Source organism: Muntiacus reevesi, chromosome 6, assembly GCF_963930625.1.
Source record: "Muntiacus reevesi chromosome 6, mMunRee1.1, whole genome shotgun sequence".
Lineage (NCBI taxonomy): Eukaryota > Metazoa > Chordata > Mammalia > Artiodactyla > Cervidae > Muntiacus > Muntiacus reevesi.
In genome coordinates this window covers 87295058-87316671 of record NC_089254.1, presented here as the reverse complement: position 1 = coordinate 87316671, position 21614 = coordinate 87295058, and the positions used below count along the sequence as shown (strand labels likewise).

At 52.1% G+C, this 21614-nt stretch overlaps 2 protein-coding genes across 2 annotated transcripts in view; one reads left to right on the top strand and one right to left on the bottom strand.

Annotated features, from left to right (window-relative positions):
- Nucleotides 1-21614, bottom strand: part of SND1 (staphylococcal nuclease and tudor domain containing 1) — a 414314-nt gene that overhangs the window by 53922 nt on the left and 338778 nt on the right. The gene's annotated exons all lie outside the window — the stretch shown is intronic.
- On the top strand, nt 7899-9857 carry LRRC4 (leucine rich repeat containing 4). The gene has a single exon (XM_065939832.1). The coding sequence runs from the start codon at nt 7899-7901 to the stop codon at nt 9855-9857; it is 1959 nt and encodes a 652-aa protein (XP_065795904.1).

The window sequence follows — 21614 nt, the reverse complement described above, 5'->3', positions numbered from 1 at the left end:
AGAAGCTTTCTTGTCCATTTTCTTCCTACAACCTTCTACATAGTTCTTGGGGGAAAGGGACAGTGGATTTTGAGGGCACTGGGAAGAGTGGGTAATTCTAGAACAGTTGTGTCGCCTTGAAGCATCAGGCTCAAGGAATAAAACCCATTCCTTTTATGATTCTGGGTAGTAACGGCATGGCCATGGGCTCACTACAGGATCACAGGCAAGAAAAACAATCTTACTTTTCTGTAATGGTGACTTTATCCATTAAACAGAAACTTCATGACCCACTGATTCTTGAGGGATATCTGTGCAGGTGGGTGGAAGTGAGAGAAAGATGCAAACACACACACACACACGTTTGTTGCCTTAGGGAGAAGAAGGTGACTGTGTCCTTACAGACCATTTCTTATGTCTTGTCACTAATTCACCAATCAACTGGTGTCTTTCCCTTTGTGAAGGTCAACTTCCATATTTTTCTTTCCTCCTGTTTTCCAAATCCCTTTTCCTTCTGTGGGCTTTTTCTTTTCTTAGTTAAAATGGCAGCCTAAAATGTATAAAAATAGACAAGGTGCTTGAGTAGGGCTTGGCAGCCTGACAGTATTGCAAACAGGAGCCAGAGGTACAGGGTGTACACATGTGATCTTCCTGTCATGGAAGGACCTACCTTAAGGGGCCCAAAAGCCTCCTGGAGGCAAGATAGTACCCTGCTCACTCCTGGCAAATCCTGCGAGGCATGGACATCTAGTGGCTGCTGAGGATAATGCCTCTGGGATGCAGGTCAGGCTGGGGAGTGGTCTACTGTGGGCTTTACAGGAGCTCAATTATCCTGGGGGGCTTCTCAGGGGGGTTAGTGGTAAAGAATCTGCGCCTGCTGATGCAAAAGATGCACTGAACCCTGCCTGGGTGGGGAAGATGCCCTGGAGAAGCAAATGACAACCCACTTCAGTATTCTTGCTGGGGAAATTCTATGGACGGAGGAGCCTAGCAGGCTGCAGTCCATGGGGTGGCAGAGAGTCAGTCACGACTGAGCAAGCGTGCAAGGATCCCGGGTCCCCTAAGAGCCAGTCCCCTGGATGACCATTTCCTCCACTTCTTTTTTTTTTTTTCCATTTATTTTTATTCGTTGGAGGCTCATTACAATATTGTAGTGGTTTTTATTAGGGGTCCAAAGTCACTCAGAATGGCTCTGTGGAAGACCATGGTTAGCCCCGCCCAGCAAAGTATAGCGAGAGCATCTACATACAAAAGCACAGAAGACAGGCATTCGGAGGTGTCTTCAAGCCCCAGGTTTAAATGCCAATTAGCTACACATTGCCATCTTGACTGAAGGGCTGAGCTCAGAATTGACACAAACTCTGATATTAATTAGTTGTGTGGCTCTAGCTAAGTCACTATGCCTCTCTGAACTCCATTAATAACATCTGTTAAATGAGAGGTTAAGTCCAGATGATCTCCAAGATCCTTTTTAGCTTTAACACTCAGTAACCTAAGAGTCTTTTTAGTAGCTGGGAAAATACAGTCTGCTCTGCTTTGGATCTCTGCTTTGGCACTGTGGATCTCTTAGATTCAACTGAAGAAATCATCTGCTTCTCAACTTCGTGGCGCATATCCAAAACTTGGCTACAATCCCAAAGGATCAACCTTCTTCACAAAGCTTCATATCTGGGGAAGGCTGGGAATCATGGACTATGAGAGCTGGAAGGAATTTTCTATTGCTTTAATTCTAGAAATGAAGAAACTAAGGTTTAGACCTGTGTTAAGATTTGTCACATGTCTCATCAGTGGCAGAAAGGGGACTAGAACTCAAGTGTCCTACTCTTCGTGCAGGTACCCAGGTGCTGACACAGCCTGGCCCGATCACTGACTGGCTTCTTCAGCTCTATCACAGCAGTCTCTCTGTGGGAAACCACCAGTGAAAACACTCTCAGCACAGGAGTTCTTCTTCTCTCATCTTCAAGTGTAAGTCTTCCTCTTCTTATTCCCTGATGGCACCACTCCAAATCAAGGAAGCAGTCAGAATCAGGGACTGTGAGGAGCAACAGACAGATGGCTAGATGATACTCGAGGGACAGGATTAGAGGTTCCAGTGTCACTTTCTGTTCAAAGGGGCTGTGTGTGCTGCTGTGGCCCCACAGCCTCCCTGGTCCAGTGGATAGTTTCCAAGACGCTCCCTTAGCCTCACTGGCCTACAAAGGGCAAAGCCATCCTATCTAGAACTCCGTGGGCTGCAAGAAGCTTGGGCATACTCATCAATATCACTCACAAATATTTACCAGGAGACTGCCTCATTACTAAGCATTGGTTTGATCCTACCCTTCCATCCACCTCCACATTTGCTGGGCCTGGTGCTGAACACATGGGGCCTGAATTTGCTCAGATCAGCCAGGCAGGCTCCTCTTTCCTCTAGCAGGAGCAGCCGTATTCCAGTGGACCATCCAGACCCAGGGCTAGGGTCTCCTCTGGAACTCTACCAGCTCAGTGCCAGCTGTGGCAAAAAGAGGAACTTCTCAATAGTAGATTTCTGATTCTCCTCCATGGACCCCTGACAGGCTAGATTCACAGCTGTGAGTAAGACGGGAGTGCCCAGCTTGAGGGCTTCCCAGGTGGCACTAGAGGTAGGGAACCTGCCGCCAATGCAGGAGTAGCAGGTTTGCTCCTGGATCGGGAAGATCCCTTGGAAGAGGGCATGGCAACCCACTGCAGTTTTCTTGCCTAAAGAATCCTACAGACAGAAGAGCCTGGCAGGCTACAGTCCATAGTGCTGCACAGAGTCGGACACGACTGAAGCGACTTACCATTCACGCACGCACGTCCTGCTTGAAGCTGATGATGTGCAAATGGGGCTTAGTTAAGAGAGCAAACAGAGCCACTAACAACCCAGATGGAACTAATCTCCATTTCTTTGATCATTAGGTTGGTGCAAAAGTAATTGCAGTTTTGCATTATTGAATTTTGCTTATTAGAATATATTCTTAAATAAATGTATGTTATACATCATTTTAATGTGCATTTCTAGTTTTATTTTTCTTTTTTTCTGCTGATGACTTACTACTTGCTGTTATTTTATATTTATTTTAGACTAGGGAAATGATGTCAGACAAAAAGCAAATTCAAGCCATTTTCTTGTTCGAGTTCAAAATGGGTCATAAAGCAGTGGAGACAACTCACAACATCAACAATGCAACTGGCCCAGGAACTGCTAATGAATGTACAGTGTAGTGGTGGTTCAAGACGTTTTGCAAGGGAGATAAGAGCCTTGAAGATGAGTGCAGTGGCCAGCCATCGGAAAAGGATGACCAACTGAGAGGATCATGGAAGCTGATCCTTTTACAACTACACAAGAAGTTGCCAAAGAACTCAACATTGACCATTCTATAGTCAGTAGAATGTAGAATGCTTCACATGCATTTGAAGCAAATTGGAAAGATGGAAAAGCTCTGTAAATGGTTGCCTCACCAGCTGACCACAAATCAAAACAACTGTGGGCTTGAAGTGTCATCTCTTATTGTATGCAACAACACAAACCGTTTCTCAGATTGTGCTGTATGACGAAAACTGGATTTTACGTGACAAGTGGTGACCATCAGCTCAGTGGTTGAACTGAGAAGTGCTCCAAAGCACTTCCCAAAGCCAAATTTGCATCAAAAAAGGTCATGGTTACTGTTTGGTGGTCTGCTGCCAGTGTGATCACCTACAGCTTTCTGAATCCTGGTGAAACCATTACATCTGAAAAATATGCTCAGCAGATGGATGAGATGCATCGAAAACTACAATGCCTGCAACCGGTATTGGTCAACAGAAAGGGTTCAGTTCTCCATGACAACACCCAACCTCATGTAGCACAACCAACGCTTCAAAAGTTGAATGAACTGGACTATGAAGTTTTGCCTTATCCACCATATTCACCTAACCTCTCGACAATCAACGACCACTTCTTTAGGCATCCTGACAACTTTTTGCAGGGAAAACGCTTCCACAACCAGCAGGAGGCAGAAAATACTTTCCAAGAGTTCATCGAATCCCAAAGCATGGATTTTTACTTTACAGGAATAAACGGATTTATTTCTTGTTGGTAAAAATTTGATTGTAATGATTCCAATTTTGATTAATAAATATGTATTTGAGCCTAGTTATAATGATTTAAAATTCAAGGTCTGAAAGCACAATTATTTTTTCACCAACCTAACAGTAATTGTGACTGAAACAAGTTAAATAAAGGATCTACCTTCTCAGCCCCTCCTCTCTCTCCCTTCATGCTACACACATCTCCTATACCCTTCACTGAAGTTTTGTTTTCCTTTTATCTTCTGGGTGTGCTGCACAGTATATGGTATTAGTTCCCAGCCCAGGGGTGGAACCGGGACCCCCTGCATTGGCAACTAGGAGTCTTAACCAATGGACTGCCAAGGAAGTCCCTCACTGAAGTTTTTTATGCATTGTTCCCCCACCTTGCCTCTGCCTTGAACTCTACGCAGAGTGAACATACTGAACATTTTTCTAACAGTGATGAAAACACCAAACTCAGGATTTGAAGACTGGATTGAGATGCTGGCTCTGTTGCTTTCTGGGTGTATGACCTTGAGTATGTTATTTGCTTGCCTGAGCTCAGTACCTCCACCCATAAAATGGAGACAACTATGGCAACTGTGTCACTGGGTAAAGGAAGATTAAACAAGAACAGATCCATCCATCTAGCCAGCAGACAAACATCCCAGTAAATGACTCTTGAAGGAGATGAATGAAACCTGAGTTCTTACTGACTGGAAGAAAACTCTGGAGAATCACTTCTACTACCCAAGTTCTAGACATCTGAGCCCTGCCAGGGTTCAAGGACTGGCTCCCCACTTTACTATGTGATTTTAGGTCACATATTAACTATTAACTCGTTATTATTTGACTGCAAATGCATAATAAAATGTTGGTAAACAATGGGGAACCCAACTTGCCAACAATGGAACTACTTTCACTCCATTCAGGGACGTCAAAAATTCCCTGGCATATTTAAAGAGGTTTCAGGTTACTGGGCAGTAGAGAATGCTGAGATAAGGGTGTGGCACAACCCAGAGAGCTGAGAGATCCAGGACCTCCTCTTCTTAAGCAATAGCTCACGTGGAGGTGGTGGAAAAGCAAGCTTGCCAAGGCAGAGGGGGGCGGGGCACAAGGAAAGGCGCCTGGGGGTAAGCATCACTAAACCAATGCCATATTCTACCAGCTGGCTTTCCAGGGCTGAGCCACAGATGGCCCCACCCCCACTAGGCAGAGAAAGGGGCAGTCGTTTTCTCCAGGGGGAAAAGGCCGACCAAGTTCTGTTCCCTCTCCCATACTGGTCCACCCAATGCCCCGGGATCTCCTCTCACCAGAAGTACGGGCAGGTTGCTACGCAGTTCTTCCCAGGCACTCCAGGCAACAAAGAAGAGCTGGTGAAGCTCCTGGGGCAGAGGGTTTAAGACCCACTCGCTCCAATCTCTGGGTGCAGCGAGGGGAAAGGGCGCAGGGCTGCAAGAGTGAGAAGCCGGGGCTCCTCTGCATGAATGAACGACTGTGCCGCGGTGGCTGGGAGTTCACCTCGATCCTTCCCGTTGGTGGTTGTGCTGTCCCAGGATGTCATTCCCCTAGCTCCCCGCACTTAATCTTTCCTCTTCCACTGTTTGCCTCCCCCGCAACCCTCATTAAGAAAAAGATCATTTAAAGCCCCAGTTAAAGCCGAGGAGAGGTGAGGAAATGTGCGAGGGAGGCGGGGGGCGGGGGGGGGACAGGACGAATCGGCATCTGTGCAGTAGCGCCCTGGCCGCCCCCGCGTGCCCCCCCACCCCAGTGCAGCTCCGAACTCCGAGCGTGCAGCCCGGGCCGAGCGGCCGGTCGCCCCGTCAGCAGTCGGCGGGGGTGAGGATGACGCGGTCGGGGCGGGAGGCCGGCCAACAGCAGCAGCCCCGCGGCGAGCCGCCGCGCCTCCGGCTCCAGGGGCCGTAAGCCCACCGCACCCAGAGCCCGAAGGTGCGGGGCGGGGGCGGGGGCCCCCCCGCGCAGTCCCTCCGCAGCAGCCCCGCGCCGCTCCAGCCTATCAGCGGCCGCCCGGCCGCTCCCTCCGATCGGACCAAAATAGCTGCGAACGCCTGCGACTTGCGCGCGGCCCCTCACTTGACGCTCACTCCGGCTCCCTCGCCCGGCCCGCTCCCCGCGTCTAGAGGGGGCGGGGAGGAAACGGCCGGGGCGGGGGGTGGGGGGTGGTGGGGGAGAGAGGAAGGAAGGAGGAAGGCAGGGAGGAAGGAAGGAAGGAGAGAGGAAGTCGGACGGAGGCGCGGAGCTCGGGGCTGCGCGGCGCGGGGCGGCGCGGCGCTGGAAGGCGCCGGCGTTAACCCCTCGAGGGCAGGCAGCGGAGGGGGAGCGGTGTTAATACATAAGAGCACTGCATCACGCTAATCTTCTCCCCAGAACAGTATGCGTCAGCAGTACATTCACGTTCTGACTGAAGGACAAAAGGATGAGAGAGCAGTCTGCGTGGCTGCTGCCTGCAACACCGCGAGCCCGGCGCGAGGAGGAGACGGTGGGCGCCGCGCGCAGGGGCCCCGCTGCTGCTGCCGCCGCCGCCGCCGCTAGCGAGCGGGGACCATGTTCTCGGGCTCCGGAGCGTTCCCCGCAGCCGCGACCCCCGCTGCTCACGCCGCCGCCAGCGCCGGGGCCGCTGCAGCAGCAGCAGCAGCCCGCGGGCAGCGCAGCCGCTGAAGGCGCCGGGGGCCGGAGCCCCGAACTCGCTCTCTCCGCACAAAGCCAGAGCCGGCGGTGCGCCCGGCGCCCGGCTGCAGCGGGCGATTCCGCGCCCCCGGACTCCCCCAAAGGGCCTGCGGTTCCGGGCGACCCGGTCGCCGCCGCCGCTGCCGCGCTCCTCCGGCAGGCGGACCAGGTCCCGGCGGCTGCTTCCACGCCGCTGCCCCTCGGGGGGCTGGACGGATTACTGCTCGTTGCACCAGCAGCCGGCGGACTGGGAAACTCAGCCCAGTTTGGGGCTTTTTAACCCTTAAGAGAAGAGGCGAAGAGAGAAGGGGGTGTGTGTCGAAGAGGGAGGGGGCGAAGGAGCGGCGGACACCTCCTCTTAACTCTCGCAGCACCGCGAGCGAACGACTGCATCAGCTGCCTCGGGCCGGGAGCGGCCGACACCAGGAGAGGGGGCAGCGCGGCGGCGGCAAGCACGGCCTGGGAGGCTGCGGGGCGCCCTCTTACTCCCCGCCGGGTGGCAGCCCCGGAGCGGGCGGGGGGCGCCGGAGGCACACTCCGGCGATGAAGCGGCATCCTCCTCGGCTGGTGCGAGCCGGGGCCAGGGTCCAAGGACAAAGCCGGGAAACGCTGGCGGCGCCCCGCCTCGGGCGGAGGGGGGGGCATGCACCTGCATAGCCCGCCGGGCCTCGGCTCTCCCGGCGCGCCTCAACTCCGCGGCTCCGCTCGCCGGCTCCGGATTTACTAGAAGCCATTTTGTCTCCCCCCACCCCACCCCTCCCCTCCCCTCTGACCTCCCCGCCCCCTCGACTTCCCCCCTTTTGTTAATTAAAACTAAGAAGTGAGAATGGGAACGAGGTGGCCAGCTCCGGCAGAGAACGCTTAAGGACACCACGCCAGTTCTTCCCTTCCTTCCGAGGTAGGTGACAGCGAATGATGGGGTGGGGATGGTCGCCTCGGGGGGAGAGCAAGTCCCAGCTTTCTGGGGGGGGGGGGGCGCTGGTAGACGAGGGGCCACTCTTTAGTTTTGGCATGATTTTTTTTTCTTCCCGGCCGATCTGCTCCGTCTCTCTAATCGCCCCCTCCCCACCTCCTTCTCCAGATGGAAAGAGGAGCTCCTAGCTCACTTAAGCCGGGGTAGGGCTGGTTCTCCTTTCCGAGCCAAAATCCCAGGCGATGGTGAATTATGAACGTGCCACACCATGAAGCTCTTGTGGCAGGTAACTGTGCACCACACCTGGAATGCCGTCCTGCTCCCCGTCGTCTACCTCACGGCGCAAGTGTGGATTCTGTGTGCAGCCATCGCTGCTGCCGCCTCCGCCGGGCCCCAGAACTGCCCATCCGTCTGCTCGTGCAGTAACCAGTTCAGCAAGGTGGTGTGCACCCGCCGGGGCCTCTCCGAGGTCCCTCAGGGGATTCCTTCCAACACCCGGTACCTCAACCTCATGGAGAACAACATCCAGATGATCCAGGCCGACACCTTCCGCCACCTGCACCACCTGGAGGTCTTGCAGCTGGGCAGGAACTCCATCCGGCAGATCGAGGTGGGGGCCTTCAACGGCCTGGCCAGCCTCAACACCCTGGAGCTGTTCGACAACTGGCTGACCGTCATCCCCAGCGGGGCCTTTGAATACCTGTCCAAGCTGCGGGAGCTCTGGCTGCGCAACAACCCCATAGAGAGCATCCCCTCTTATGCCTTCAACCGGGTGCCCTCCCTCATGCGCCTGGACCTGGGGGAGCTCAAGAAGCTGGAGTACATCTCCGAGGGGGCCTTTGAGGGACTGTTCAACCTCAAGTACCTGAACTTGGGCATGTGCAACATTAAGGACATGCCCAACCTCACCCCGCTCGTGGGGCTGGAGGAGCTGGAGATGTCGGGGAACCACTTCCCAGAGATCAGGCCTGGCTCCTTCCATGGCCTCGGCTCCCTCAAGAAGCTATGGGTCATGAACTCACAGGTCAGCCTGATTGAGCGGAATGCTTTTGATGGGCTGGCCTCGCTGGTGGAACTCAACCTGGCCCACAATAATCTCTCGTCTTTGCCCCATGACCTCTTCACTCCCCTGAGGTACCTGGTGGAGTTGCACCTACACCACAATCCTTGGAACTGTGATTGTGACATTCTCTGGCTAGCCTGGTGGCTTCGGGAGTACATACCCACCAATTCCACCTGCTGTGGCCGCTGCCACGCTCCCTTGCACATGCGAGGCCGCTACCTGGTGGAGGTGGACCAGGCCTCCTTCCAGTGCTCCGCCCCCTTCATCATGGATGCCCCTCGGGACCTCAATATCTCGGAGGGTCGGATGGCGGAACTTAAGTGTCGGACTCCCCCCATGTCCTCTGTTAAGTGGTTGCTGCCCAATGGGACAGTGCTCAGCCACGCCTCCCGCCACCCACGGATCTCCGTCCTCAACGACGGCACCTTGAACTTTTCCCACGTGCTGCTCTCAGACACTGGGGTATACACGTGCATGGTGACCAATGTGGCGGGCAACTCCAATGCCTCGGCCTACCTCAATGTGAGCACGGCCGAGCTCAACACCTCCAACTACAGCTTCTTCACCACGGTCACAGTGGAGACCACCGAGATCTCGCCCGAGGACACAACGCGAAAGTACAAGCCTGTTCCTACGACGTCCACTGGTTACCAGCCGGCCTATACCACCTCTACCACGGTGCTCATCCAGACCACCCGAGTGCCCAAGCAGGTGGCAGTGACCGCGACGGACACCAACGACAAGATGCAGACCAGCCTGGATGAAGTCATGAAGACCACCAAGATCATCATTGGCTGCTTTGTGGCAGTGACCCTGCTCGCTGCTGCCATGTTGATTGTCTTCTATAAACTTCGCAAGCGGCACCAGCAGAGGAGTACAGTCACAGCCGCGCGGACAGTAGAGATTATCCAGGTGGATGACGACATCCCAGCGGCGGCACCCGCAGCAGCAACAGCAGCTCCGGCCGGTGTATCAGGTGAGGGGGCAGTCGTGCTGCCCACAATTCATGACCATATTAACTACAACACCTACAAACCAGCACATGGGGCCCATTGGACAGAGAACAGCCTGGGGAACTCTCTCCACCCCGCGGTCACCACTATTTCTGAACCTTATATCATTCAGACCCATACCAAGGACAAGGTACAGGAAACTCAGATATGACTCCCCCCCCCCCAAAAAAAAAAAACTTATACAAATGCAATAGAATGCACACACACACAAAGACAGCAACTTTTGTACAGAGCGGGGAAGAGACTTTTTCTTGTATATGCTTATATATTAAATCTGTGGGCTGGTAAAAGAAACAGATTATATTAAAATTTAAAAAAGAAAACTCAAAACAAAACTATTTTCTAACTTGTAAGTTCTATTTAAAGGGGGTAGGGGAGGGTACTTTGGGAATGTTGTGGGGCAGAAGTCACAAGTCAACTTGCTATGTGGCCAGAAGGGATTTCTGGTATAAGGTTGAAACTGCTAAGATAAAACCAACTTAAAACACCAACAAACATCCCTAAAGAGTTAGGGCTCGGGCTGCTGAGGGGTGGGATGGGGTTAGATGGAATCTGTCATTTTTTTTAGAAGATGCTTCACAGGACCCAGGACTACCCATTTCTATAGACATCTTTCTTAGGCTGAGAGTTGTCTTTGCAGATTTACCTTATTTAAACAACGCCCCCCCTGCCCCCCAAAAGCACTAGGAATTTGTACTGTGCTTAGAATGTTGAGAGGCAGTAAATTTTTCTTCTGAGGCCAAGGGGAAGACAAATCTGTAACACGGTGCTTTAAACAGGAAAATCACTGAAATTCACACAAAACCCTCAAGGGACTGAGGGTGTGCACCCCTGTGCACAGGTCTTCTTGGCTTGTGCACTGGGATACCGCGTGCCCCGCCTGACGGAGTGCAGAAGGAAGGAGCAGAGAAGGAAGGGAGCTGGCGTAGCTCACAGTCAAATGCTTTCATATTGTACCAGACTCCTGCAGTTGGGCTTAACCCACTCTGTGCAAGGCATATGTCTATTCAGGGCTTCCCAGGTGAAGGAGGTGGCTCCTGAAGGGGGCGTGGGGGTAACCAGAGGGGGACGGGAGGGGAGAGTAGCAGAGAAAAGGTATTCACAGGAGGCCATACATCAGCACAGTGCCATGTCCACCTGTTGTTCCCAGTATCTGGCAACTGACTGTAGACAATGATGGCATTTGATGATTTTCTTTTATAAAGGGTTTGTTTGTTTTAAGGTGGAGAAAGGGAGGAGAGGCCAGGAGTGGGAGGCTTGGGGGAGTGGAAGCTTTTCTCATGCTTGTGATTTGGTGACTATTCTAAATGCTGATTCATTAGGGATTATTACGGCTGATGTCAATGGGCTGTGGTGATGGGTAGGGGGGCAGAAGACGGGGAGAGAAGAAAAGGGGGAGACAGAGAGGGCACAGGCTCATTTAAAGTGATGAAGCCTTTCCTCACCAAGGATGCTTCGGAAAAAAAGATCTGAAATCCACAGTACGAACAAAGTGATGCACACGCGCACAGAGTGAGTTGGCTGTGGAGTCCTGTTGAATGTAGCACAGTGGGGCGAAAGGCTTCCCTCTCCCAGGCCTGCCTCAGGAGGAGGGGAAGTGAAAGGGTGGGCATGGGTGGGGAAGGCAGAGATCTCTGTTATGCTGGTCCATTTAATGATGTAACTTTACTTATTATTTTAGCTTTAAAAGGAAATAAAGGGTTCAGATTTGAAAGGGGGGTGGGGTGGGGGGTGGGGAAAAGCCAACAAAAGAACATTGATTGTAATGTGAGAAAAGTGTATTTTTGTATTTTAATAAATATTGTTCAATTTTTAATTCAATGTCCCCAAAGGGTTAAATTGAGTAAGACCCTGAACCTATAGCTTCTTATAAGCATCGACCGAATCATTTCTATTTAAAGGAATAAAGGGGAGGGGAGGACCGTGTTCAATTTCTTTTAAAGTATGGGAACACGTTGAAGCTGTCAACCACTTTTCCTTAGCTTAAATAAAAGTACCCCGATTCTAGTGCACCTTTCACAAGCTAAGTGTGTTAGTCCCTGGCTCTGTTGGGGGTAGAACCGAATTTCCTGTGCCCTGGAAAAGCGGGGGAAATGGGTCAGCCTCAGCTCCTGGGACCCGGCCAGGAGTTAAATGCCACCTCAGCAGAAGCTGCTGGTCAGACAGTACCAGCTTTCCTGGGGGGACCCTGGGGGACCGGACTGAAGAGGACTGCAATAATGCTGCTGGGCTTAAAAGATCCCTCTGGCTGGACTGCTCCCATTCTCCGGGTACTAAAGAAACAAACGTGTCTCTCGGTGGTGGTGGTGGGTGTTGGTCTCCTGATGCTTAGCTGAGGAATGTCATTCAGGCAGGCTGCCTGAACTGGGACCCTGCGTCTCTTCAAGCGCCAGTATTTATACTAATGCAGGGAATCAGGACTGAGTGGGTGTGATCTCCCTGGCGCTGAACAGGGAGAGAGGCGGCAGCACTTTGCAGCAGTTGGCTAAGAAAGGGCCAATTCTTAATCCTCCTCTCTCTCTTTCTCTGTGTATTTTGCTTATACAAAATTTCTGGGTATCTGTGTTTGTGGCAGCATGTATGCATGGGCTCACACTTGAAGAAACTGCTATTCATGTTTCTAGGCTACAAAGATGCATTCCCTCTGCCTGTCCTCTGCTACCCTACCCCCAATAAAAAAGAGAGAAAACTGCAGCAGAAAAAAGGGTGGGACTTGGCGAGGACCAGCTGAAAAATGCAAGAAAGCACCCCCTTTCCTAGTGCCATAGGCACAACTCAGGCTGTTTATTAGAATAGCTTCCTGGGTACACATTCAGAGGTGATTGTGAAGGAAGGAGCGGCCTCAGAAGCAGAGGGTGTGGAGCCCACTTCCTCCCACCCCTGCTCTTCTGACAGCTCTCTGGGCAGTCAGGGAAGTATGCAGTTGCTGTGAAATGACAAAGCCTTGGGGGCTGAATAGACATCTGAGGAGAGAGGTGAAGACACAGGCCTGAAACATTCCTGGGGAAGAGTCCTAAGAACAAACGCACCTGTCCTGGGGGTGGGGCATATTCAGGTTCTGGAATCTAAGGGAGAAGTGCTTTCCTGAAGGAACGTCAGAGAATGTTGTGGAGACCGGATATGGTTCACGGGCTTGAGTGTCCTTAGACCTGTTAGGGGGGTTCCTTTGCTCACTGGGCCTGCTCCCTGACCTGGGCACTGGTTCAGCCTTTAGAGGGGCAACGCTCCTTTGCCACGGTGTTGAGTACGCCCTCCTCTGTAGCAGGCGCTTGGGTCAACTTTTCCGAGAGGGGTCCCCTGAGCATCGAAAGTGCCGCCATTAATGCTGGGCAGGAGACTCATCCTCAGCCTGGCCAAGCTGTAGGGTTTGTTACCTGAGAATGGAACATGGGTTGGCAGCTTGCTGGATTGGGGTGGGGAAGAGTTATAGCAACATGTTAGAGGGCATAGAGTGCTGTTGATTATATGGAGTTAGGGAGTTTTCGTGACAGAATTTTTTAAAGGCCATGAAAAATCATGTAGTCTAATCCCTTCACATTTTATAATAAAAGAAACGGAGCCCCAGAGCAACTGAATGATATAGTCCAAGGTCACACTGCTAATTAGGGGAAGGTGGGATTGAAAGCTAGGTCTCCTGATTCCCCAAACCAATGTGATTTCTCATTCAGGCTCCCAACAAATTTCCTTCCTGACCAATATGAAAATGAGACCTTCCTATAGATACTACTGTGCTCTTTCCTCCTCCCTCTTAGAGCTGTCCAGTCTCCTTCGAACCAGCTCTATTGAGCACAATTCTGAGCAGAGGGGCCCCAGAGCTGGCCCAAGGGCCACGTGTGCTCACTAAGGAGTTGGATTCTCAGGACTACACAAAATAGCTGCCTGATTCTTCAGTTCAATGGCAGACAGAAACCACAGGAATCCCACAGAGGGCGACTGCCAGGTAAAGGTGACGCAGACAAGGCTGGGTGCTCCCAGTGGGAACGCTGGCTTGGTCCTTCCCAACCTTGGCCTGGGGAGCTGTGCAGGGTAAAGGATTGACAGAGGTCTTAAAGCACCTCTCAGAGCAACTCATGCACAGTGCAGTGGTTTCTGCTTGTTTGGCTGAACAGTGAGCCTGTTTGGGGAGGTGCGGGGCTCCTTCACTCTTCTCCATTGCATCTGCCCTAGCCCCAGCTCTAAAATCATGATCTGATTGCTACTGCCATAATCTGCTCTAGGGCATTTTATGACTCTTTGGTCATAAAGCTGCATCCTACTGGCAGTGAGGGTAGAGGAGACAAACTAGTTTCTAATGCCTAGGGACATCAGCTTTATCATGGCTGTTAATATGTACCAAAGCTGGTGGGGCGTGGGGGTGGTGGTAGGAGGGAGGGCGGGCAGCATGTTAATAGTAGGGTCCCTTCAAGACAATTCCTATTAATGGGGAAGAGGTCCAGAGTCCATGCTATTCACATTGAAGAGCTCTGGCTCACCTCAGTAGAGCTGGGTAGAGATTAACAGAAGGCTAAGTGGGCTTCACTCAGCCCAGGCTACTACCTCAGGGGCCAGGGCCTACAATTATGGCTCCAACACTTTACTGCAACAGAGCCGTAGAGGCTTAAAATCAGAGAAGAAAAAGAAGAGAAAAAGAGAACATTTATACCCAAACATATGTCTGATTTTATCTCCTCTGCTGGCACTCTGTGCTCCATGCCATCGGCTAATGCAGGCACTGTTCACGCCATTTCTAAATCCTGCCTCAGCTAAACTGCAAGGCACTTTTGGCTCAAAGCACCTCTCTGGGTTTCCATCCATTCAGAAAGCACCCTTTCCCCCAGAGGGGGAAAGAATGGTTTGGGCAGTGGATTAAGGTTGTTTTCATCTTTGCTTTATATTGAGATGAAGTGAACTGCTTCTTGGAGCAGGGATAAAGGCTTCGGGAAGCAGATCAGTGAAATATACATATCTGCAAAGCAATACAGCATACTGCTTGCAAGTACAGACTCGGGAGCCAGTCTCCCCAGGCTGAATTCCAGCTCTATCCCTTACTAGCTGTGTGACTTCAGACAAATACTCATTTTCCTCATCTCTAAAATGGAAATAATATTGGTGTCTACCTCAATACTTCGTAGGTTGTTGTAGGAATTAAAATTTGATGATATTACATAAGGGGATAGACCAACTGACCAGCCTCCATCACCTCCTCTATTACTGAACTTCATCCGTGTCCAAAGAGAGAACACACCTGCTGAACTAGTCTAGTGAGGAGGGATGGTCACCCAGAAGTCTTGGGGAGCACGACAGCACTGTCTACGAGCACAAGCACTGTGGGCAAGATGGGTTTACTTTTCTTCTTTGTGCGCTATTCTTTAATGAGCCCTTTAGGTGACCCAAGGCACTGTCTTAGCCCAGGAACAGATTACCTTTTCTTCTGGCTAGTCAGGAGAGAGGAAAGGTGCCACAGCTGGTGGTGATGGTGCCCAAGCTGAGAGCTGGGATAGGAGATACTACCAGAAACCCTGGTCCTTGGCCTAGAGGGTAATAAGCCCCCTAGTGTCTTCTATCACCTTGTTTCTTTATCGGGGTGCTTTACCAAGGGAGGAGGGCCCACGGAGGCACCAGGGAGGAGAAAGGAGCACAGAGTGGACTGTTGGGGCTTCAGAGCAGTTTTGAGGGGCTTGGAGGAAAGGAAAATAGGACAGGAGAAAAAGCACCATAATCTGAGCAAGTGAGAGTGGAATGGAGCTATGTGGCAGACACAGAGGCTAAGGGGCTGCAATGCAGTTCGGGAGGAAAGCCAGGGAGATTCCTCTGCCCTCACAAACAGAAGGCTGGCTGGACCCTGGATGGGGGGAGGACCGGCAGTGTGAAATTCATGGCACGGAGCAGAGGAGAAGAAAGGCAGGGAGATCAACTTTCCAAGAGAAGCCTAAGAAAGCAAGCATTTGATTTCCTAATGAGAGGCTAGAATTAGATTTTAGCATGATCACAGGTTTCATCCTCTGGAACATGCCAGCTTTGCTGTCAGTACTTGGGCCAAACCACCTACCCACGACAGTCCTGTTCCCGATGCTGGAGGCTGTCCACTGCTGGGCGGGGGGTGGGAGATGCTGGAGGCTGTCCACTGCTGGGAGCAACCCCTCCCTCAGGGCTGTAATCAAATTCTGATCCTGACAGGCTCCCTCCTTTCTAAGAAGGTACAGTCATGGGAGAGGAGAAGAGCGGGTATAGCAGCTCACTGTTTATCCACAACAAGAGTATTATACGGCGGGGGGTGTTATATAAATCATGTTTCCCCATAAAAATCATGACAATGCGAGTTCGGTGCTGCACGTGGACCCTGGCAGTGAGTCAGAGAGACGAGGCCGGGGCCTGTGGGGGATAGCCCTGAGAGAGGAGACTCTTGGCCAAGGAAGGTAGCGTTTGAAAGGATGGTGCTGTCATCTCTAGTTTAGCCCGGTAAAGATTTTTGGACCCGTAGTAGGGAAGCAGTAAGACTGAGAGGCCACGCTAACGTCAGGTGTGGGGATTGGATGGACCAAAGTGGTACTTAGCTTTTCAGGTTCATCCATTCTGTGTGCCTAGAAACAATACCAGAGCCATTACTAAAGTTGAGATTAATTACTAAATACCAAAGGAAGAGCCTTAATATCCATTCACCTGCTTGTATCTCCCATTAATGAAATGCACACCCTCCATTCCTTCTCCTGTCACCGCCCCCCACCCCCCGCCCAGTGTGTGTACAACTGTCTGTCATGATAGGACCAAGGATGCCCGGCAAGATCCTTCCATTCTAGAAGCCCAGTGGCTCGTTCTTCCTTTTCACAGTCCTGTTTCCTCTTCTGAGGCAAGTCCTTAATCTGTAGTTTCTTACATTTCACAACCCTGGTTTCCCTGTCTGTGCAGGTGGGGATGTAGTCACCAGATAAGCCACTCTACCCGTTCCATGAGTCAGCAAGGATGACGGAGATGAGCTTTCGCACACGAACTGTTCCCTGTGCAAAGTTTGGTTTCCTGGCCTCAGGCTACTGTTCCCCAGGCTTTAAGGCCCAACCCACTCACCCAGGTTAATTAAGGACACTCAGACAGGTCCTCCTACTCAGGTTCCACCCTGGAGGTGAACTGAATGAGCTGGAGGCAGTTCCCTGGATAGTGCCCTCATCCTGTCTGCAGGAATGCACAGCGCATCCCTCGCAGCAGACCCATCCCAGTGCCAGACTTGGAGCCCAGGCCTCAGATATGGACGGCCTGTTCCCGCAGCCCCCAGCTGCAGTGGCTACGGCGATAATCTATTACCACTGCAAGAAGACTTAATTTCTGGACTTAAAGGAAGTCGGATAATACTTTATCCTATTAGCGTCTGCCTGTGTGAATTGACAATGGCTTCCTTCTGACACGACAGTGTATTCTTCCCATTCATCTCTTAAGGGGATGAGTTGGGGAAGTCTGGAGTTAAGATTGGAGGGAGGGCCGAGGAAGAGACTGCTAAAGGAACCAGGGGAAGGGAAGACAGTTTTTCAGTGGGGAATGGGGAGAGGAGACTTAGAGGGATACGGCAAGACTTAGATAGCTCAGAGAGCATGCCTGCATTTCATTTGGTTTCCCTTGTGAGGAAAGTAGTGGCAGCTGCTGGGTGTGTTGTATGCATGTGTACGAGGAAAAAAGGTTTTGAAGTCACAGAGGAGAACAAGCTCAAAAGAGGACCGGACTTGGCCTATTCCGTGTGCCTCTGGTTTCAGCTTGTCGGGCTGCAGGATAACTTTCCCGTTCCTTAATCCCGCTTCTCATTCCTGTTCTGAGCCCACACCTGCTCTGACCAGTGGCATCAATGTCAGCCGAGGGCCCCTGTGCATCACCTGTGTGTTCTCACAGCTGGTCGACCTGGGAGGGGCAGTGGCCATTGAGGACAGATTGAGTTTCCAGCTTCTGACTTCAGGAAGGTGGAGACAGTGAAAGGAGTTTCCAAGTTAATTCAGAAAATCTAGGTGAACCCTCTTACTTTATTTGTGAGGAAAAGGAAGCCCAGGGAGATGTGACTTCCAGTGCCCGCGAGCACTGGTACTGGGACCAGGTCTCTGGGTTTCAGCCCAGCACCGGCAGGGGGCGCCACTGACAGAAGCTGCAAAGCGACCAGTGCGCCCTGGAGTCTGCAAACTGGTGCTGTCCCTTACTTTTTGCTTCCAGGGAAGCAGGGAGAGGAGGCGAAGGCCTTTCATGCCAGTACTTTATCTGGACTTCACACTTTAAGCCAGATGGTGCCCACACCTGACTTCACTCAAACAACTAGAACTGAGAAATCCAGCAACTTTTCCTTTCTCTTCAACTACGAGTGTTCCAGGGCAGGGGAGTTCTGACAGCTGTCAAGCCAGTAAACAAATGAGAAGGAGCATTTGTGGCTGAGGCCCCCTACCCATCTCCATAAAAGTGAAAGCTGTAAAGAACAGGTAGAAGGAAGTTCTGCAGAAGCTCAGTCATGTCAGAGGTCCATTCAAGGTCAAGCTGACTACTGGAGAAGCAGGGATGTCTTCCCTGGTACTGTAAGCAAGGAGAGACCCTCACAGGAAAAGCTCAGACAGCCTGGGCTGACTCGGGGGCCTGCAGCCAGTGAACGCCCCTTCCCCCATCTCAACAAATCCTCTCTAGGGAAACGACAGAGTGGCCCTGGCTAGAATTCTATCACATACATTTAATTAGAATCTGTCTCCTTCATGATGGTTTCAAGTGAAGTCCCAACAGAAACATTCTAAAATATAGCCGCTTGCAGCCAAGCATCTCTTTTAACCAAGTTAATTTAGCAGAAATTTGCCATCTTGGATCGGGTGGAGTTACCTCTCTTCTCAACTTCAAAGCTGGGAAGAGAAGGGAGGTGGGGAATGCAGAGAAATAAAGAGGAGGGCGGGGGCTTTGAGCAAATGAGTTTCCGTCTATTAAGGAGCGGTAATTTCTGCTGGCTCCCCTAGAGACCGGTCCCCTCCAATAATGGCCTGACTCTAATGATTCCCACTCCTAAGCAACAGCCTGTGTTCTGCTGGTGTTGAGCTGAACCGTGCCAGAGAAATTCCCTTTCTCTCGGAGGTGCTGCTATTCACATTACGCAGGAGAGATTACCAGCCAGGAGAATGTACTCTCGGGAGGGGGGACAGAAAGATCACCAGAGAATGTACCTCTTCGAGGCTTGGTGCTGCTGACCTAGGACAAGAAAGGCTTGGAGACAGGCTAGAGGTTAGTGCTAGCAGGAAAGGGCAGACACTGGATAGCAGGAGGAAGACAAGAGAAAGCAAAAGCTTAGGCAACTCCTGTCTGACTCTTTGTGACCCTGTGGACTGCAGCCCTCTAGGCTCCTCTGTCCATGGAATTCTCCATGCAAGAATACTGGAATGGGTAGCCATTCTCTTCACCCAGGGGATCGTTCCGACCCAGGGGAAGATCTCCTGCATTGCAGGCAGATTCTTTACATCTGAGCCACCAGGGAAGCTCTGAGGAGTTGATAAACCTAATGCAAGACTGGCTGGGAGGCAGTGGGAGGTCATGGGGGTCTGGGTGTGAGTTAAGCTCAGGCATAATGAACAAAAACTGGTAGCACCTGAGGTAGGCAGCAGGGTAATACGAAAAAGCTGAGTCCATTTCAGGTCCTTAAAAACCGATCATGTTCAGGGCAGCAGCTCAGGCATGTGGGCTAACACTGAAACTGGGGTGATGACTGAGGCCGCAGTGTCGCTGCGGGTAGGGGTCCTCTTGTCTTGCCCTCTCTCTTCTCGTACTTTGAGGCTGGTGGGGAAAGCTAATGCCACAAACAGCTCTAGGTACTGCTGAGGCTGCTGCCAGCAGGTCTTGAGTCAGGGGCGGGGAGTCCCCTTATTTTGCCCCTGGTGGCTTCCCTGTGATGGAGACGGACTGCTTCCAGCAGGCAGCCCGGCCAGAGCCTGCAGTGCAGACAGATGCCCTGGGCCGTAACCAGGATGGCGAGACCCTTTATGGTGCTGCGGCTCGGCTCTGGGGCAGTGCCAGAGCGGCAGGGTGATGTTCCTCAGCCAGATTCATTTCCCCCCAAACCTCTTCAAATATGTGGGCCATGGAGAGAAGCAAATTTAATTAAATTACTGTGTTGTGGGCTGCCCTTCCTGGGCAAGGGCTAAAAACGGGCTCCTGCTGACACTCAGACCCATCTGTGTGTACCGAGCATGCGTTTCTCTGTGCTTGGCTGTCAGCAGCTGGGTGGGGTTGGCAGTGCCCACCGCTCGCCCCGGTGAGCCGGCCCCTTTGCCGCAGCGAGGCAGAGTCAGCACTGATGTGGCCGTGGCCCCGTGCGGCTCCGTTGACCTTTTCCTTTCTACTTAAAAGATGACTGAGCGGCACTCCCCCTTCCTCCATCAGTTCCGTTCTCCTCCAACGCCTCTCTTGCGGACACCCAGGACTTTCCCGGAAGGCGGTGCCCGAGCCGCGCTGGGGAAGGAGGAATGAATCTGCAGGGAGGTGTGATTCAGAACAGGGCAAGGCAGGGTTTGTTTAGCTTGGCAGGAGATGGAGGGGTCTCCCTGGTGGATCCTCCGGAGTGCCACTTCAGCAGTTTCCCACTGGCAGCTCCATGCTGGAGACGGAAACGTGCTCAGGTGCCAGAGCACAGCAGCAAAGCTCTCGCCCCACACCGCGTCCCTGCTCGGGCATCGCGGTGGATACAGAGCCTGACTGTCACACACACGGGCGAGAGAGCTCAGTAGCAACTCAAACCTTAACACGTGGAAATCAACACCCCAAAACCAGTGCTGGCTGTGCTGTTACCTGTCAGCCCCACAAGGTCATTTCATCTCCCTTCTGGAGGTTCAGGCCTTACCACTCCAGCTTACAGAATACCACGAGGGTAAAGAGCTGAGCTGCGACTGGGAAATGGACGGAGGCGGAGTCAGGTGTGCAGAGTGGGGGAGGGGAGGGTGTCTCTTTTTCATTGGAACAGAGACTCAGGAAGACTCGGCTGGGAAATCTCTTCCCTACCTGTCCCCATAGAGAAGGGCGCCGTCTCTCATGCCTACACCTGTACTGAATGCCACGCATGGAGCCTGAGAGGGTCGCCTTGCTGGGGCAGCAGGGACCATCTAGTGGGCAGCTCGCAGCCGTACTTACGCAGCCCCCGCAGGCCTGGGTCATCAGGGCATCAAGCAGACCCCCCGGATGACGTGGGCCGTGAAGGCAGCCCTCTCGGGCCCTGGCTCGGCAGGTTTACAGGCAGTGCCACGGTGAGTTTGGAGGACAGAACCTCCCCACCCTAACCTCCAAACCTGTTACATGACAAGGGGCTTGGCAGCCAGGGGATGGAGGTACCCACTGGAGCTCTGCTGCCCTCTAGACACTGCGCCCTGCGGCTCCAGGGTGGTTCTCCTGCGTCACCAGGGCAGTGCATCTGCTGAGGTGTTTGCTGGCTAAGGTTTTTGGCTACAGCAAGATTACTTTAAGGGTTAAGACAAATACTGTCAATTTCAGACCCTGGAGACACCCATCTCAAGAGCCTGGATTGTGCCTGTGGGTCACTTAGACCAGCGGTTCTAAATGATGACAATGCGTGGATCAAAAACGAAAGCAGGCAGGTGGATAAAATGTGGTGACTCTTGAAGAGAATGGATCCAAGAGAATAAGTTTCCTGAGGCTAATACGCCAAGCAGCAATTGTAGCAGGAAGAGAAGGCAACACCCAGTGCTAAGACAGAAGCCCTGGAGAACAGGGCCAGTCTTGAAGAATAGGAAATCCAGCAGTTTGGTGATACTTATCCTGTGGCTTTAGAGAAATAAAAAGGTTCCCAGGTATTGGTAAAAGGTAAAAGATCTTCCTTCCTTCCTTAGCAAATTGGATAGAAGAGAATAGACCCCAACCGTGATCTTAGGAGTGGAACTGTTATTTAGTCGCTAAGTCATGTCCGACTCTGCAACTCCATGAACTG

Excerpts from the sequence above, each read along its gene's own strand:
- LRRC4 (XM_065939832.1), top strand. The coding sequence starts at position 7,899 with ATGAAGCTCTTGTGGCAGGTAACTGTGCACCACACCTGGAATGCCGTC.